This window comes from Budorcas taxicolor, chromosome 4 (assembly GCF_023091745.1).
Source record: "Budorcas taxicolor isolate Tak-1 chromosome 4, Takin1.1, whole genome shotgun sequence".
Lineage (NCBI taxonomy): Eukaryota > Metazoa > Chordata > Mammalia > Artiodactyla > Bovidae > Budorcas > Budorcas taxicolor.
In genome coordinates this window covers 70,773,844-70,791,486 of record NC_068913.1, presented here as the reverse complement: position 1 = coordinate 70,791,486, position 17,643 = coordinate 70,773,844, and the positions used below count along the sequence as shown (strand labels likewise).

Below are 17,643 nucleotides of genomic sequence, written 5' to 3'. Positions count from 1 at the left end.
TGCCTCCGAAGCTAGCTCCTGGCTCTCCTCATTTGAGCCGAGGGAAAGTCTGCTCTCCTCTTTGGAATTCTGAGGCAACCCCAGAGTTAACTGAACCAGAGAGAGAAAGAAAGATGGAGAAAGAAAGTTTTCAGAGTACAAATAAACTTGAAAGCGCTCAGGGGACGAGCTTACCTTAACTCGGAGGTAGCCATTTTTCAGAGAGTTTTGAGAACTTGTGGTTTGGACACTTCTGGGCCTAAAACTGACAATTTGAATGACCAGGCGGCACACGTAGCCTGCAAAAGAGTCAAATGGAGTCCAGCGTCAGTGAGATTATATGTTATGTGGTATATAATGTTGGATGTCAACTCCCCAAAACCATAAAACTTACTTTAATGGCCCCACGTGACGTTTTATAGCCAGTGAGCCGATCTGTCTGTGCTATGGATGATTTTACGATCTAATTCATAGACAAAACCCTATTCATTTGGCACCCAAATGTCATATAGCCGGAACTGGGGCTTATAAAGTTTACTGTTTTATAACTTTTAAAAGGAAAGACGACATCAGTGTAAGCAGTCGGTAAATGTGCAAATCTCTAGTTGCTGCTTTAGCTGCTCTGAGGCGTTTCCCACTCAAGCTAGGATGGGGTAAGTACCTTCCATTTGTAGCAAATTAATTGTAGCAAAAGAAGCCAACTGGGTTCAGGAGGGTGAGGAGTGGGAAAGGGTGCCTGGGTGGTTTAGGGGTAAACGGTCTGGGGGCCATAGCTTGACACAGCAGCCTTTTCAGCAAGTGGAGGCCTAGGATGGCCTTCAGAGAGAGGCAGCAACTGTGTGGGCCCCTGAGGGCCGCTAACAAAGCCCTGGGTTTTTTCTCCTTTTTCTTTTCGCACCCAGCCAGTTAACTTGGTTTCCTCAGAAATGGGCAGGTCAATCTCAGGCTTTGCAAGCACCTAAGGCTTTTCTACCTCCTGCCCTAACTCTCTGCTGGGTCAGAGTTAGGGAGGCCGCGTGTCAGGCTGCTGATTTGAGGTCCCCTTGCACAAGAAGGCTGCTCAGGTAGCCACAGACTCACTGCCTCCCCGCATCAAACAGACAGTAGAGCAGAAAGAGCCGCTTGCTATTTGGCACAAACCAGACCAAGAGAACTTACAATAGAAAGTTTATTTTTTGTTTCCAGTCAGTATTTTTTCCTTAAAAACAAATACCAAAAAAAAAAAAAAGCTGATCACAGTTTGCTTAAACAGCCAGACTTGGACAATATTTGTAACTTTGTTCACAAAAACATACATCACTGAAGCTGCGCTTATAAGAGCCACTTCCAGAGTTCGTGCAAAGGGTCCTACAAAGGCACGCAGGGACACACCGCTCAGAGTCACAGTTTTCGTCACAGAGTCACTAGTCACTACACGTCGAACAAGTTAAGTTGTGTCTCATCAAGTCACCTCTACAACAGCATTAATTACACAAGGAATATAGGTAGTTTGAATAAAAATATCTTTAACAGCTTGGAGCTATTGAGACAGGGACACTTCCACTCACATGCACAGTTAAACAACTGGAGTGCAACACACAACATTGGCACTAAACGAGGTCGAAGGGGGACTTTTTGTGTGTTTTTTCTCTTTTCTTTTTTGTTATAGTTACTTCAAGTAACACAGCTTGCTTCATATAAATAAGTTAAAACATCTATTTTTTTTTTTCAAGACAAAGCCATTCAGGACAAAGAGATGAACAGAAAGCGTATCTACTTATACAGGCGCTATAATGGCAATAAACAGGCTCATGATTAAAAGATGAATTAGAGCAACGAGAACAGGGCTTCTTCACAGAAGGAACACAAGGGAATTTCAGAAAGTCACCTTAGTACTGACACTACGCGGGATCCGCTAATACTGCTCAGTACTTTAAACGCTCAAATACTCAGGGGCGGAAGGCCCCTCCCGCCGCCGCCATGCTCATGCTTTTCAGCTTATTATCTTTTTTCCACTTCATTCTCCGGTTTTGGAACCAGATTTTAATTTGTCTCTCCGAGAGGCAAAGAGCATGTGCTATTTCAATCCTTCTTCGGCGGGTCAGGTAGCGGTTGAAGTGGAACTCCTTCTCCAGCTCCAGGGTCTGGTAGCGCGTGTAGGCCGTTCGGGCCCTTTTGCCTTCCGGGCCGCCTATGTTGTCTGCAACAGAAAAGTCAGCGGTTTAGCCACCCACTCCTCAGCCTCTGGCTACCAAAAAGTCCGCCAGCTGGAACTGCCAGGGTCCTGGACAGGGAACGGGAAAAAAGCTCAACAAGTCCTCCCTCCTCGCCCGCCCACCCACCCCTCCCTCCCGAATTTCCTTCCCTCTTCCTTCCTAGAGAGAAAACAATACGGTTTGGACTCTGGGAACAATCGGCCTATCCGAGGTTGAAGCCGCTCCCCGGAGGATCGCCCGGCTTTCCCCCGTCCCTCTCTTGCCCTTTGGACCTGCCTCTGGCGTCCCGAGGCAGGGCACAGCCCTCTCAGGCTGCCCGACACTCAGACACCCACTAAAGCAAGGCCCTTTTCTGTGCGCCCAAGTGGCCTCCAGGTCACCCTCAAAGTTCCAGCCCCGCGAGGCGCCTCCTGTTCCAGCCTGCACGCTTGGGGCGCCTGCTTTTTCTTTTTTTTTTTCCCCCTTCTTCCCTTTCCTTTCCTGCTCTTCCTCCTGCGCCCAAACTTCAGAATCTCGCCAGCTCTCGCCTCGATGATCCCCCCCCCCCCAACCAAGCCCCTTTTCGGGGACTCTAATTAGTAACGCTGTTTCCCCAGCGTAGCCCTCCTCATAAATTATCCTCCCTGACAAGCCCGATTCACGGCCCCTACTACCATCCTCTACCCCTCTGCTCCCTGCTCGACTGGCCTGACCCGTCAGTGCGTTCCGAGGCGCTGGGGTTCGATATGTTTTTGTTTTTCTTTTTGCCCCTCTTTCAACGTCTAAACTTGCCTGGCCAACGGCCCCCTTCCCCCCCACCCCCCATTCGTGAGCGCCCAGCGCTGCAAAGAGAAGGAGGAAGAAGGAAGGCAGGGGAAGGAGAACGGCGGGGAGAGGCTCCACCGGGCTGGGAGAGGGGAAACCAGGAGACCGGGAGAGAGAGGGCGGTAAAGGAGATGGGAGGGGGACCAAGAGTCGCACCCCCGCGGCTGGATTTAGGAAAAGGCTGGCTTTACCATGACTTATGTGCAGCTTGCGCATCCAGGGGTAGATCTGGGGTTGGGCGGGCGGCGCCGGGCTCGGCTCGCTCTGCGCGCTCGCCTGCTCGCTGCTGGCGGGGGCGTCCTCCTCGGTTCCGGACGCCGTGCCAACCCCCTCTCTGCTGCTGATGTGGGTGCTGCCGGCGTTGGCCGAGGCGCCGCTGGAGTTGCCCAGGGAGTTTTTCCCGCCGTGGTGGCTGTCGCTGCCGGGCGAAGGGGCTACGGCGGAGCAGGGTAGCGGGTCGGGCGGAGGCGAGTGCGTGGACGTGGCCGGCTGGCTGTACCTGGGCTCGGCGGGCGCCGCGCTGGCGCCGGCCGCGTAGCTGCGGGCGCGCTCCCCGGAGCCAAAGTGGCCGGAGCCCGAGCGGCCGACGCTGAGATCCATGCCATTGTAGCCGTAGCCGTACCTGCCGGAGTGCATGCTCGCCGAGTCCCTGAATTGCTCGCTCACGGAACTATGATCTCCATAATTATGCAACTGGTAGTCCGGGCCATTTGGATAGCGACCGCAAAATGAGTTTACAAAATAAGAGCTCATTTGTTTTTTGATATGTGTGCTTGATTTGTGGCTCGCGGTCGTTTGTGCGTCTATAGCACCCTTGCACAATTTATGATGAATTATGGAAATGACTGGGACATGTACTTGGTTCCCTCCTACGTAGGCACCCAAATATGGGGTACGACTTCGAATCACGTGCTTTTGTTGTCCAGTCGTAAATCCTGCCTGATGACCTCTAGAGGTAAACTCGTGCACTAATGGGGGAGTTGGGTGGAGGCGAGAAGGGTGGCGCGCGCGCCCCAGGCGCGTGCCCGCCGCCCGCCGCCGTCGTTCAGTCGGACTCGAGCGCCACCCGCTGGAGGCAGAGCGCATCGCTCCGCTTCCGACCCGGGGCTGCGAGGGCCGGGGTCGAATTGAGGTTACAGCCCATTATGGCAAAATTATTGCATTTCCCTCGCAGTTCCATTAGGATGTACCAATTGTGAGGCCGTCAGCTGCTGATCGCGTGCCCGGCGAGGATGCAGAGGACTGGGGGAAGATGGTGACTTGAATTTTATTTACAACAACTTTATTTCCCCGCTGTGTAGCCCCTCTTGTTTTTGTGGCGAGATAGGGGTCGGTTCTGCCCGTCGTGCCGACAGCTCTGAAATTTGAAAATACAGATATCACCTTCGGGGAAGCGGGGGGTGGCCATTTAGCCAATTGGAGAAATAAATCCTACCCGCAGCAGCAGTTACAATTATGGCTCTGTTTTTTCGAGCGCGTGAGGGGCAGTGTCCCTGCCGCTCTTAAATGACAGGCGTCTATTAAAGATAGCTTTTGTGTAGTGTTTCTCCGAGGCGAGGTCAAATTCCATACACTTTTATAACCAGAGTCGATTTTTCTTGCGTGTAAATATGGTTCTCCTGTCATTAGTTTGCTACTTAATTTGCTTTGAGTATCCAGCTTAGAGAATCTTCACCACCCAGTCCCTTTCCTCCAGCCAAGCCGGCCCCAAGTCGGAGGGTTCTCCGTGAACCCAGAGAGTGGGCCCAGGCTCCTCACAGCCACAGAAGCTGTTTGGGGCTGGGGATACGTAGGCCGAATTGTTAGGGTCCTGCTTAGACCTCCAGGAGTAAAATGAGGGCACTAATGAAAGCATTTTGTGGCAGTGCCTAGTACCTCCGTGGTTCTCTTTCTGGGTTCTGAAAGACGAAAGTAAATCACAAATATAGCGTAAAGGCGAGGCGGGGGATTCTCCCCGCTGGAGGCCAAGCATCTCAGGCGCCCCTGGCACGTTTGAAAACCAGGACTCTCGCTGCTCCCATGGCTCTGGGCCGTCTCCTTAGGTCCTGAAAGCTGTCGTGGTGGCAGCGCCGGCGCTATCGGAGGCGGGGAGCCGGAATCCGGAGCTCAGAGCCTTCGGGGAGCCCAGTCGCTTCCAGGGCTGTGAAGTTCCACCCGTGCCCAGGTTGGCTCGGCTGGGCTGAGGCTGTTTCTTTTCCACGGAAGGTTGCGCGCGGGGCTGAGAGACAAGGCTCTCTCGGTCCCCCTTTGTTCCTCGCGCGTCTTCCTGTCTGGGGACGGCCTGGAAGGCCACGGCAGAGCTGGGGCCCCAGACTTTAGGCCCCTCTTCCCAGTGGTCGGGGTTGATTTGGTGATCAAGATCTCTGGGACTTGGCGAGGAACTGAGGCGGAAACGCCCAGACACCAAAACGGGCTCGGTCCCCGGGTTCTTTCCTCTCCAGCAACCCCGCGACCCGAGCTCAGGGGCGTGCAGAGGCGCTAAAACAAGAGCCGGGGACGGATTCAGGGCGGGCCCGGAGATCCGGATCCGCCTTGGGCAGCCTGGGAGATCGGGACTGTGTGTGCCGTGCGCCTCGCTCTACCGCTGAGATTGGCTGTGTGGGATTTTTTTTTTTTTCCTTGTAAGAAATAAATGCTGAGGCGTTAGCAAAGCGCCGGGCTCCCCTGAAGCTTCGAAAGCCCCCCGGATGAGAGCAGGCGGGAAGAAAAGTTGGGGAGCAGGCGAAGGCAAGGGGGCAAAGCCAAGGGAGGTCGCGGCGCGGGCCTGGTCCCTGCCCAGGCGTCTATTCGCCTGCCTTTGCCTCAGCGTCCTCCCCGCTGGGTTGTGTGGAATTGATGAGTTTATTTTCCTTTTTCCACTTCATGCGGCGGTTCTGGAACCAGATCTTGATCTGGCGCTCGGTGAGGCAGAGCGCGTTGGCTATTTCGATGCGGCGGCGCCGCGTCAGGTAGCGGTTGAAGTGGAACTCCTTCTCCAGCTCCAGCGTCTGGTACCGCGTGTAGGTCTGGCGGCCTCGGCGCCCGTGACTCCCATACACAGCACCTGCGGGCAGAAATGGCCGGACGCCAGTAAGCCAGGATCCAGGCAGCCTGACCAGTCAGCCCTGAGCCCCGCGCCCTGGCCTCTGGGGCTGGAAACCACCTGCCTCTCCCACTATGTCTGGGGCCAAAAGCGGACTGGATGGGAGAAGATTATTTCATACCAAGCGAGATATTTTCCACCTAAAACGACTTAGGGTGGGAAATGATTGTTTTTGCAAAATCTGCTCAGTAAAAATTTTACAAGAAAAAAGAATAGAACAGCATTCTTAAATCTGGGCACCTAAGTCTGTTTTGTGGGGGTAAAGTGTGTGTCTGGAAATGATGGGTATGGAAGCCTGTGAGTAGGGTACACGCTCCGAATTCACACACTGACCTCGGTGGAGTTATTACTGTGGTCAACACTTCAGGACACAATATACTTTTTGGAAATTTTTAAATGGTCAGCCCTCTTAGATCTTCGCAAATGCCTTCCCATTGTATGGCCCTTCTGAGAAAAGCAGAGCTCTTGAAAACACAAATGCATTTTAAAGCAAAAGACTGTAAGTTTAAAATCCGCAGTAGGCTCCGTCCTCCAAGAATTCCCTGTGGAGTTTTTGGAAATCAGGGGCAAAGAGATGGCGATATGGGCCATCTGGGGCTTCTAGAATGTCGGGCTGTGATGGGCTATCTATTCTGATGCCAAAAAGACCCATGGGTTGGGGACTCCCCCCAAGTTGAGTGTGCGAGGCTCAGGGCCTCAGAAGGAGGCAGAAGTTGGCTGTGAGTGAGCAGTTGAGTGGAGGGGGAGGAGGGAGGGAGGAGACAGCTAGAAAGTCCTGATGCTGGGGATGTGGCCCTCCAGGGCTTCGGGGAGGCACTGCAAGGGTCCAAGCGAGGGCCTCTTTCTAGATGGGTTTCTGAAGGGCAGAAAGGTGAGGAGACAGTGAGGGAAAGAGGCATTCGCAGAACGGGTGCAGAAGGCCATCACAACTACGGGGACTGAGCTGGGTATTACAGGGTGCAGGGTGGGCAGGCACATTCTCCCATCCAGCCTTGCTCTCTCTTCACATTGCCCCTGTCACTGGGTCTCACATAGCATGGAGTGACCCCCCCCCCACGCTCCCCTAAGGTGTCACCTTACATGGGCACTGGGGCCCTGCCTTCACTCTTTCACAGCTTGATTGTCCCATTGGGAATGGGTTGGGTTTTTTATTAAAAAAAAAAAACAAAAACTCTTTTTTAAAAACCAAAGAAACTTTGTTCATTCTTTCCTCCTTTCTTTCTATGTCTTCTTTCTACTGTCTCCTCTTTCCTTCTTTCCCTGCCTCCTTCCCCCTCTCCCTCCACTCTTTGAGGGGCTGCAGGGAAACACCTTACCCGCGCAGGAGTTCATCCGCTGCATCCAGGGGTAAACAGGGCTCGTGTACTTCCGGTCGGTGCCTTCGTCATGGAGGGCTTTGCCCGGCACGCTGCTGCTGTCGGGTTTGTACTGCTGCTCGGGAGAAAAGTGCAGGTAGTCCCCGGGGCCCCTCTGTTTGCCACTGCCCGAGGGCGAGGCGCCACTGAGGTCCTTATCAGAATAGAAACATGAGGGCCCGTACTCGTAGGATGCCCGGTTGCAGGCCAGGACCGAGTTGGACTGTTGGTAGAAACAAGGTGAGGTGTACGTCTTGTCCGGGAGGCTCGACGTCCCGTACGAGGCCGGGAAGGGCCTCAGCGCGTCATAGCCGGCCGGATAGAGGGGCAGCTGGCCCAAGAAGGAGTCCTGGCCGCTGGGCAGGCTCCCGGGGAAAGTGGGATTCACAAAATAGGAACTCATTTGCGCGCCCCTCTGCAGGACTGTGATTTGTTGTGTATTAGTACATCTGGCTATAACTATTAGTAGTCATCGAACTGGTTTGTTTCTGGATGGCCGAACGCCAAAAGCGACAGCAGCAAATCGCACCAGCTGACGCGGCGGCGGCCAATGGGAGCGAGCGCCGGAGCCCGCTCCCCGGGGACCGCGGCGACCGAGGCAGCAAAGTTACAAACAGCCCCCAGTCCGCCCGCCCGCTGCCCGCCCGCCCGGCAGATTGATGGGCGCGCACGACCAACCCGCCGGGCTCTCTCCCCCAACGCCGGCGGCGGGCACAGCCCGGGCAGGGCTGTGCGGATCGGCCCGTGGTAGGGGCACCGGTGTCCTGGCCGCCGAAAAGGCCCAAACAGGCCCGCTCTTTCCTCCTTCCCTTTTGCCTTGTTGGATTTTGCTGGTTTTTCTCTCCAAACAGGAAACCTGACAGCCCCGCGCCGGGAGGGGCGGTGACAAGGATGGCTGTACCCCGGCGGGCCTGCCGTACCGGCAGGGCCCTGAGTTTGCCCCCCCCCCTGCACTTCTCTCCCCGTGGGTGCGGGTTACTGAGATGGAGAAGGGATTCGAGAAACCAGGCCTTCGCCCCAGTTCTCTCCTACGCCTTAGGAATCGGTGCATCATCTCCTTCTCTCTTTACTCACTCCCACCAAGGGCCTAGGCCTCGCCACCAAAGGGAAAGGCTCACCTCGAGCCAGCCAGGACTAGGATCAGGCTAGTCTCTTCCCCTGCCGGCCCCCTACTCCCACGCACAACAACATGTCTCCTTTGAGTCTCGAGAGGCCTCCTTACAATGGCCAGCGATTGCCTGGCCTCAAAGTGCGCGCACACACAGGCACACACACACAAGCTGTGAGCCCCGCTCTAGCTGCCTCTGAACCCAGGAACGCAGAGGCTGGAAACCACTGGTTTCAACAAGAAAGGAATCTACAGAGGAATAGCTGTGAGACTGAGTTCCAAAGCCAGCCCTAGGACCTGCTCCCCTCTTGCGCTCCGCGCAGGGTGGCAGAGATGAGACAGATCCAGATGTGGAATCTCTGCCCTCATTTCAGAGTTGCTAGTGACCCAGGGTGCCTGGCTCAACCCAGCAGAGAGGGCAGCTCTGCTGGCCCAAGGCGGTGGCAATAACGAATGTGATTGGTTTCTGGGTCACCTGTCCAAAGGGCACTGTCCTGGGATATCCCCTTTTCCTGCCTTTTCTGGGACTTTGGGGGAACCTGCCACCCATTGTGGCTCCAGAACCAGAAACAGTTGTCTCCCCAGCTCCAGAAATTATCTGAATTGCGTTTACCACAGTCGCAGGCCTGGCTTTCCCCAGACAGGACATGAAAAGCCTGTCCTGGGCTGTGCTCTCTTGCCTGAGAGCTGTGCCTTCAAGATAGTTGACTTTTACAGCACATAGATCAATCTCATTTTGTAAAATGTGGTATCATTCCAGTGGCATTTTTACAACTGTATTTGTTAGGCTTGTAAAACCCTTGAATTAGCTTTAAAGTCTTCAATTCTGTGGAGCTTGAAGAAAGACTTATTTATATGATTTGGCTGAATTTCCGGAGGGTGTTTATAAGATCTGTAAAACTGGTGAATACAGGCTGATGGGGTTCAGAACTTGGGGGGGGGTTGACAAGGGTCCCCTAGGAATCTGGCAACGACTTCCTTAATCTCTTCCTTGCTTTTCAATTTTTTCCTCTCACTTCCCCCAAGGAAAAAATTTTGAGAAAAGACTGGGCTCTGATTGGCTTCCCCAGAGACTATGGTGCATCCTTGAAATCAGTTGCTGCCCACTGAATGGGGGCTGCACCCAGAAGCCTTCTGCCTGTGCCCCAATCAATTGAACCTGGGAAAGTTTCTCTTTTGAATATACAAATAAGGGCCTAGTAAGAGAGGATATAATTTTAACTTGCCCTCAAATTTCTTTAGCAAAAGGAACTGATAGATGAAAATTAAAACTCGAGAGTCGAAATTTTTAAAGGGATTTTTTAAAAGCTGTGTTAGAAGAAAATGTTTGAGTTCTTTAAACAACGCCATCAGATGACAGTGATTTCAAGCAAGTTATTAAGATGGAAATAATCATTTGGAGATGTTGATAAATGTTTATATTTATCATTTCTGCTTTATTCCTCTAGGTTCCACATAGTGTTGGGGCTGGGGGCAATTGACTACTATTATTAGTATCTGTTATGGTTTGACCTGGATTCTCGATCTAATCATTGTCTCAATCAACAAAATATTTGATCTGTCAGCTAACAGCAAAAACAGAGTATTTCTTGCTTCTATAGGCACTAAGATGGAAAAAATATATTACACTGAAATCTCTAGCTGTTAGCCAAGGCTGGTACATATCATGTTGGCAGCTGCTCAATTTATTTCTCCAACCAGCATTAGCTGCATATATATATATATATATATATATATATATAGAGAGAGAGAGAGAGAGAGAGAGAGAGAGAGAGAGAGCGCTACTTTCAGGCAAGAATAGAAGCCCCAGACGCTGGAGGGAGCCTCTCCTGGTAAGGTGAGAATGGCCACCAGGGCTCTTTCCTCAGTCAAAGCCACACAGAAAACCCACCTACCTTTCAGCTGCTCTTCAAGGCGGACGGGATGGGGAGCAGAGCCTCACACTTCGCCCTTTCCCTGGGCTGCCCACTGAGCTCCTCGACCTCCGCGGGTGTGGAGGGAGGCCTGCTGTCGTGCGGCGGGCTCCTTCGGGGCCCCCGCGTCCGCTGGACTCGCTGGCCCAGGCCAGAGCCCATAGCACACAGGTGCGGCCTCTGCCTGTCACAGGCCCTCCCGTGGAGCCAAAGTCCGCCTTCCTTGCCATAGCCTGTCAGGCCTGCAGGCCCCAGGACTACGAGTGATAGCTCCAATTTCTAAATCCCAAAGCGGGCGCGCGTTTGCCGAAACCAGCGTGCACCCCCGGGGCGCCTTGGAACGCGCAGTTTGGAGAAGCAGCCATGACGTGCCAGGCGGCCTGTGCGACCAGTCTCCATGGTTGCTGGGTGGGAGCAGGACCCGAGTCTAGTCAGGCGTCCAGTTCCCGTCAAGGGCGGTCAAGGCGGGGGAGGTTCCCGGCCAGTCAGGCCCTGGGAGGCCGCCCTTGAGGTCCTCCCTCGCCCCCCTCTCCTAGGGTTGCTTGGAAATCTCTGAGGGGCCCGCGCAGCAGTCGCGCCAGGCTGCACGACGCGGGGCTGCTATTGGCGTCGGTTCCGGAGACGGCCACAGCGTGGCAGCAGCGAGCGCCCGGCGCGGTCGCAATAAATTATCTGCCCGCGGCAGCCGCAGTCAGGCAGCCCACGACCCCGCCATGCAAATACGCCGCTTTATCCGCCCCAGCGCATCCCGCCCCACCCCCAACGCGAGTGGAAGTCCCCAACGTCCACAGACCCTTCTCAAGTATCGAATGCATACCAAGGCATCATCTTAAGGTGGGGAAAACAATAACCACCAAAATCAAACAAATAACAAAAAGAACTCGGGCCCAGAACCGCAGGGTCATTTCGCTGTTCCAGGAAGCTACCGGGACAAATCTGGCCAAGGTTCACCTAAGCCAAGTCAGCTTTGCGCCACGGCGCTCGTTCAAGCCCACGCCCGCTGCACCCTCCGCGCCTCCTCCCAGGCGGCTGCACAGTCCTCTCCCAGCTTTCTCGGGAGATGCGGAGCGCTGTCGCCAGTCAACCCGCTGCGCCTAGGTGGTTGGGGGAGTGTCCCCCTATCGCCCAGATTCGATTTGTGTCCTTCCTTCAACCTTAGCTGCGGCCCCTGCCACTCACAATAACCCTACGACATCCTCTGCACCGAAACTTCCCGCCAAGCAACACCCAACAATTAACCCCATCCTCTCCTTCAACACAGAATTCCACCCACGAACCTGTTCCCTCTCCCCGCACGCTCCAGACATCCCTCTCATCGGAAAACCACGCGAAGCGAAGCAGGCACTCAGCAGAGGACTCTGGCTGAATTAGTAAGTTTTTCGGTTTTCTGTTTATTCTTCCTTTACTCGCTAGAAACCACTTCCCAAGGAATAGAAGGTACTGTGATAAAAACGCCTGTCGATGAATTCACTTTGCCCTCCTCTCTTACCATCTTCCCACCTCGGGAACTGTCTCCAGTTATTGGGGGGATTCAATCCTGCCAATTGGGTCATGAATGAAAAAAAAATCCAAACCCGGGAGGCTGGCGGGGAACGCAGGGTGCAGGGTCATTTCTTTTTGGGGGCTCTGCGAGGTCGCTGGGGAAGGGGAGAGAGAAACCCTCAGCTGCTGCTGCCCCGTGCCAGGAAGCTATGGCATGGAAGGAAGGAGGGCACCGACTGCCAGGTGAGCACGCGCGGGAAAGGAGAGGGAGGGTGTGTGTGTGTGTGTGTGTGTGTGTGTGTGTGTGTGTGTGATGGGGGTGTGTGTGTGTGAAAGGGTGAGTGGGTGGGAGAGGGTTAGGTCTGCCCCCTTTCAGCGCCGCCCTGGGGTGCCCTCTCCCAATGCCGCCGGCGCCCGCTGCCTTCTCACCACCTTTGCTCCTATCTCCCCACGTGTCTCACCTTCAGATGGCGGTTCCCAGAAGCTCCAGTCCCTCTGACAGCTGTCGCTTGGGCAGCCCGGGGAGACGAATTGTCCTTCGTGGTGCTAGAGGACGCAGGAAATTAGCCAGGTTGCGAGGTGCAAAGCGGCCGCCGCGGCGCCGGCGCCAGGGACTGGGCACACACCACCTCCAGCGGGAGCGGCCGGGCCGGGCCGGGCCGGGGCCTCGTCTCGCTCGCCATCGCTGGACAAAGCACAGCTGAGCCTGGCTGGAAGGCTGAGCTCCGAAGCAGGCAGGACGGAGCGGAGCAAAAGAATGCGGCTCTATTCTCGCAAGGGAAATTATAAAAAAGTTCATGTTCACGGTTCCCATCCACATGACCGACAGCGGCCAATGGAAGGGCCGAACAACTCATAAAGTTGTATTGCAAAGTTGTAAATTTTCATAAACAACAACGGATTTATGACCCTTTCCCCATCACTAAGAGGAGGCAGCTCCTACACCGGCGCCATCTTACCACTGAGGCGGCCCCAACTCGGGGACGCAGATTTTACAGACCCAGTTGTGCCAGGGGTTTATTAAAAGAGTAATAAGAAGCCGGTCCAACCCAAGCAGGAGACGAGAGTGGAGGTCTTCGCCCGCCGAGCTGCCACTGTTCTGCGCTGTCCCCACCGCCCCTCGCCCCTTCCCCAGCCCCTCATTTTTCCGCATCCAGAGGCCCCTGCCAGGGTTTCGCAGCGGGGTCTGCGGCCAGTGCCCTTTCTACCCCTTAGCTTCATTGCTGGGTTCTGGGGCCGCCTCGCTTTTCCTGAATGTGAGGCTGGGGGCGGCATCAGAGGCCCTGAATCCTGCGTCCTTTCCCGGGCCTGGGGAATTCGGAATCAGTCGCAGGATGATACACCTTTTGAACCCACTCTGTAACCTTAGAGGAAAGGGTGGAATCCACGGAGAGTTTGGGGGAGGTTCACAGAATAGACTATAATGTATCAATCGAAGATTTCCGCTTTCAAGGGATCTAGGAGATGTTTGTATACACACCCAAACCAGACAAAAATCTCCAAAGAAATGTACAATTATGGACACACGGAAATGTGTGCACACAATTATGGACACAGAAATACATAAATTGTGGACTCACAAAAACACACAAAGAGGTACACATACACCTATATAAATCTCCATAGCAATCCACTCGAAAAGAGATTCAACAGGCGTATACGCTATTACTTGACACCCAGCACTTGAAACCTATCCATCCTTCCATTTTTGCTGTCCCAAAGCCCCTTTGGCCATACAGATCTAGCCAGGGCTTGCTCTCCAGACATGCTTCACCCTCTCTTCCCCAGCACACTGCAACTCCCAGATAAGGCAGTCCACAGTTCTTTGTCATCAAGCATCTTTATTTTTCTGTTACATAAAACACTGTTAACTGGGCAAGACGGGAAGTGTAGGAAAATGTACCTTCCCGTTCCTGGAAGCCCAGGCTAGAGCTGAGAGGGATGAGGGGGACACAGGACAACACAGGAGATGAAGGGCACTGGCGAGGGCATCAGTCCACTCACCAGCTATAGAGTTAGCTCAAGACAACACACCATGCTACAAAGCCACCCCATTAACACATCCTTCCCAAGTCAGGACATTGCCTTACAAATGAGCTCCAAGACTATATAAATGACCAAAAAAAAAATTCATTTTCAAATATACAATATTTGCCATTGCAGGAAAAGTCAGGATACACATATTCAACATGGCTGGACAGTGGGACACAGGGGCCAGGGGTGGGGCAGGGAGGCTGGGAGCATCTCTGCAGTCCTACTAAGCAGAAGCGAACCCAGAGGCCCAGGCAGCTAGCTTGGGAATGCTCCAGAAGGAGGGGATAATGGGCCTGAACATGAGGTGCCCAGACCAAAGAAAGAGGAATTCTAGATTGTAGCACTTAGAATGCTTTGGAATAAATATATTATTTTTCCATTTAAATAGAAGCCAATGCCCTGGTCCCCGGATCCCAGCGCCTTCTCAGCGCAGCCTCAGGGACCCCAAAGGCTACTAGCCGGAAGCAGCAGAGGCCTGGCCGAGGAGGGGGGAGGGTTCGGCACTAGGTAGCAGGCGAGCCAGCGAGCACAAAATAGGTAGTTTGGGGCGAGTAGGTAGTACTGAGAATCAGGTCCTTGCCGGTACCGGGGGAGGTGCTGGGGGTCTGACAGTGTTGGGACACTTCTGGGCTTCCTGGGAGTGGAGCCCCTCTGGGGCTGGGCCCATAGGTAGTTTGGGAGTGCCTCTCCCGGAGGAGGCCTGTGCTAGGTAGTATTTTAACCGTGCCAGCGCAAAGCTGGTCGGCCTAGGGTTGGGGGTGTCTGTTGGGGGTCCTCAGAGGCAGAGGGGATCCCCAACGGGACTCAGTCTGGTGACTGTTCAGTCCAAAAAATTTTGGGAGCTGGAGTGGGTAATGGGGTAGATTGGGTGCAGGTTGGGGAGTGGGTTTTTTTCTTTTTTTTAACATTTTCTTATTATTTTTTTTCACTTTTGTAAATAAAATCAGTCTCTAAAGACGCTTTCCAGACTGCCTGGGGCAGCCGGGCCTCATTCCTCCTCCTCCTCGTCCTCGTCGTCGTCCTCCTCGTCGTCGTCCTCGTCGTCGGCCTTGTCCGCGGCGGCGGCGGCAGCGGCGGCTGCCGAGGCGGCGGGCGCGGCACCCTCGGGGGCGCCGGAAGCGGCCGGACCCTCCTCCTTATGCTCTTTCTTCCACTTCATGCGGCGGTTCTGGAACCAGATCTTGATCTGGCGCTCGGTGAGGCAGAGCGCGTGGGCGATCTCGATGCGGCGGCGCCGCGTCAGGTAGCGGTTGAAGTGGAACTCCTTCTCCAGCTCCAGCGTCTGGTAGCGCGTGTAGGTCTGGCGGCCCCGCTTTCGGTCCGGCCCTGTGAGCAGACACACGGACACATGGACACACGGACAGACAAGCCGACAGGGACACAGGCCAGGGCATCAACCCGGCTGCCATTCAGAAGCGCGCACCTCAATCCGGGCCCTGACCCAGGTCCGAGTCCCCCTCCACCCTGCGCCCCCAACCTGAGCTGGGGGAGGAGCGGGAGTGTTAGCGGAAGACCCCGACTGCGGGGCCAGACGCTCAGGCAGCTCTGTGAGGGGGGAAGGCGCAGAATCCCAACTTTACAACCGCTCTTTCCAGCCGGCTAGGCTTCCACAATGTCCTGCTTCCCCCTGACAAAGGGAAATTGTAAATATAGAGTGTGGGCAAGTGGGAGACGGGGCGCTTTTGCCATTCAAAGGCGAGCCAGCCGCTTCCCCGCCTAGCTAGGCAAGTGGGAGACCCTCTCCGGCGGCCCTCACTTCAAGGGCGCCTTTCCTCCCCAGCAGCCCGCGCCCCCATCCCCAGACCTTCTTAGGGCACTGGGCTCTCTGCCTCCACTCCCACCCATCCGTCCCTCCCTGCCTTTAAATGGCCCCTGGCACAGGGGCGCGTGAGGGACCCAAAAGGGTTTGGCTCTCCCTGCTTTTGAGAAGAAAAGCCAGGCTGAAAGGAAAAGGAGGAGGGAAAGAGAAGAAAGGGAGGGAGAAAGAGAGAAGATACGAGAATAGCGAACAAACCAACTTAATGTTGAGATTCCAAGGCAAATGGAGTTAAATAAATTTACGAGGATCGAACCCATTAATTGGGCCATAAAAAGTTTTATGAGCCTCATTTACATACAATGCTAGGAGCTCTCCATGCTATGGCGCCTCGGCTCTAATTAAAACCAGAAAGGCAGCGCCGCCAGGAGTCACGGGGCCGGCGGCTCGCAGCCGCCTCGTTCCGCGCTCCGCGCCCCCAGCCCGGAGCTCCCAGCTCCCAGTCCGCCCGCCCACCCGGCCCGCCTAGCGGCTGCGCCTACCTGAAGACCGCATCCAGGGGTAAATGCGGAAATTGGCCTCGGCCGAGCCGTGCAGCGCGCCTTCGTCTGCCTTGTCGCAGGCGCCTTTGGCGAGGTCACTGCAGAGCCCCGGGATGTTTTGGTCGTAAGAGGCGCAGGGCAGGTTGCCGTAGGCGTCGGCACCCAGGCCGTAGCCAGACGCGAAGGGGTTCTGATAGAGGGGGCTGTTGACATTGTACAAGCCCGGTACGGTCGAAGGGAAGGCGCCGGCGGCCGCCCCGTAGCCGCTTCTCTGCGAGTTTGGCGCAAAGGAGCAAGAAGTCGGCTCGGCATTTTGGAACAGAGAAGTCCCCGCCGTATATTTGCTAAAAAGCGCGTTCACATAATACGAAGAACTCATAATTTTGACCTGTGATTTGTTGTCCGGCAGCTTTCAGTGTCGGTTTTACGAGGTAGCGTGATATATGATAACATTACACCCCCAGATTTACACCAAACCCCATTTTCTTTTGGACGGAGCTCGCTGCAGCACGTGACCGCCCACATGACCGCCTCCGCCAATCTCAGCCGCCCTCACAGGTGGTCTCGCTCGGCTGGGCCCGCGGCAGCCTAGAATGGAAGGGAAAGAGGCTCAAATAGGTGGCCAACGAATCTGTCCGCGCCCAGCCGGCCTGGCGCATCCCGCGGGAAAAGGACTCCCAAGGCACCGCGTGGAGGCTCCGCGCGCCGCCAGCCCGGACCCCTGGCCGGCAGAGGCCGCGTGGAACCGGCCGGGCGCAGTCCCTTCCTTGCTTATTCCCGGACGCTGGACCAAGCTGGCGGGTCCTCCCTGCCCCTCTTTTCTGCCCACTCACCCAACCCAGGGAGGGTCTCTGCGCTCCCAAGTACCGGCCCTCTACTCGGTGGCCAAGCGGACAAGTTTCAGCTCTGGGCAAATAGACTGCTTACGTTCCCCGTCCCAAGTCCAGTGGGCCAGAGGCCGAATTAGACTCCGATCCAGATGGGGCCGGCGCAGCGTCGCTTTCAGCTGCCGCAAGAAGGCCACCGCTGACTGGAACCGTGTGGTTGGAATAAAGTCAAGTTCTCCCAGCTTCCTTTCCTTAATCGGCGGCGCACTGTTTATCCGCCTAAAGGAAACAGTGAAATATTTATCTATTAATGAGCCTCATTTGCCAGTAGATTTATTAACGTGAGGTTTCCCTCCGTCCTCCCGAACACCGCTGGCCCGTCAGGCTCTGTGCGTTCTCTCCTGGGCACCTGGCTGGCCTCTGGCAGCCGAAGACATGCGCGGACACTCTTTTGTCCTCCGGCAACTCTTGGTTCCTTTTCGCTCAGAGGGAACCAAATCTCTTTCGCCCAGCCTGTTGGGACCTCAGGCTCACACCTTTCCAGGTGCCAATGTTACTATAAGGTT

The 17,643-nt window shown here is 55.0% G+C and overlaps 3 protein-coding genes across 4 annotated transcripts; all 3 read right to left on the bottom strand.

Moving 5' to 3' along the window:
- Positions 1-220: 220 nt before the first annotated feature.
- Positions 221-4,332, bottom strand: HOXA5 (homeobox A5). 2 transcript variants are annotated; one of them, XR_008199274.1, is made up of 3 exons: positions 3,170-4,332; positions 1,847-2,158; positions 221-278 (listed from the first exon to the last, which is right to left on the bottom strand). XR_008199274.1 is itself a non-coding variant. In XM_052639059.1 (2 exons), the coding sequence occupies exons 1-2, from the start codon at positions 4,062-4,064 to the stop codon at positions 1,908-1,910; spliced, it is 1,146 nt and encodes a 381-aa protein (XP_052495019.1). In that variant the 5' UTR covers positions 4,065-4,332; the 3' UTR covers positions 1,130-1,907. The 2 variants fall into 2 exon arrangements, 1 of the variants encoding a protein (XP_052495019.1); XM_052639059.1 differs by lacking the exon at positions 221-278 and having other exon boundaries at positions 1,130-2,158.
- Positions 4,333-5,325: 993 nt separating this feature from the next.
- HOXA6 (homeobox A6) lies at positions 5,326-7,818 on the bottom strand. The gene is made up of 2 exons (XM_052639064.1): positions 7,377-7,818; positions 5,326-6,021 (listed from the first exon to the last, which is right to left on the bottom strand). Exons 1-2 carry the CDS (start codon positions 7,816-7,818, stop codon positions 5,762-5,764), a joined length of 702 nt encoding a protein of 233 aa, XP_052495024.1. The 3' UTR covers positions 5,326-5,761.
- Positions 7,819-13,751: 5,933 nt separating this feature from the next.
- On the bottom strand, positions 13,752-17,256 carry HOXA7 (homeobox A7). The gene is made up of 3 exons (XM_052639062.1): positions 17,178-17,256; positions 16,251-16,838; positions 13,752-15,278 (listed from the first exon to the last, which is right to left on the bottom strand). The coding sequence occupies exons 2-3, from the start codon at positions 16,627-16,629 to the stop codon at positions 14,941-14,943; spliced, it is 717 nt and encodes a 238-aa protein (XP_052495022.1). The 5' UTR covers positions 16,630-16,838; positions 17,178-17,256; the 3' UTR covers positions 13,752-14,940.
- Between the last annotated feature and the right edge of the window lie 387 nt (positions 17,257-17,643).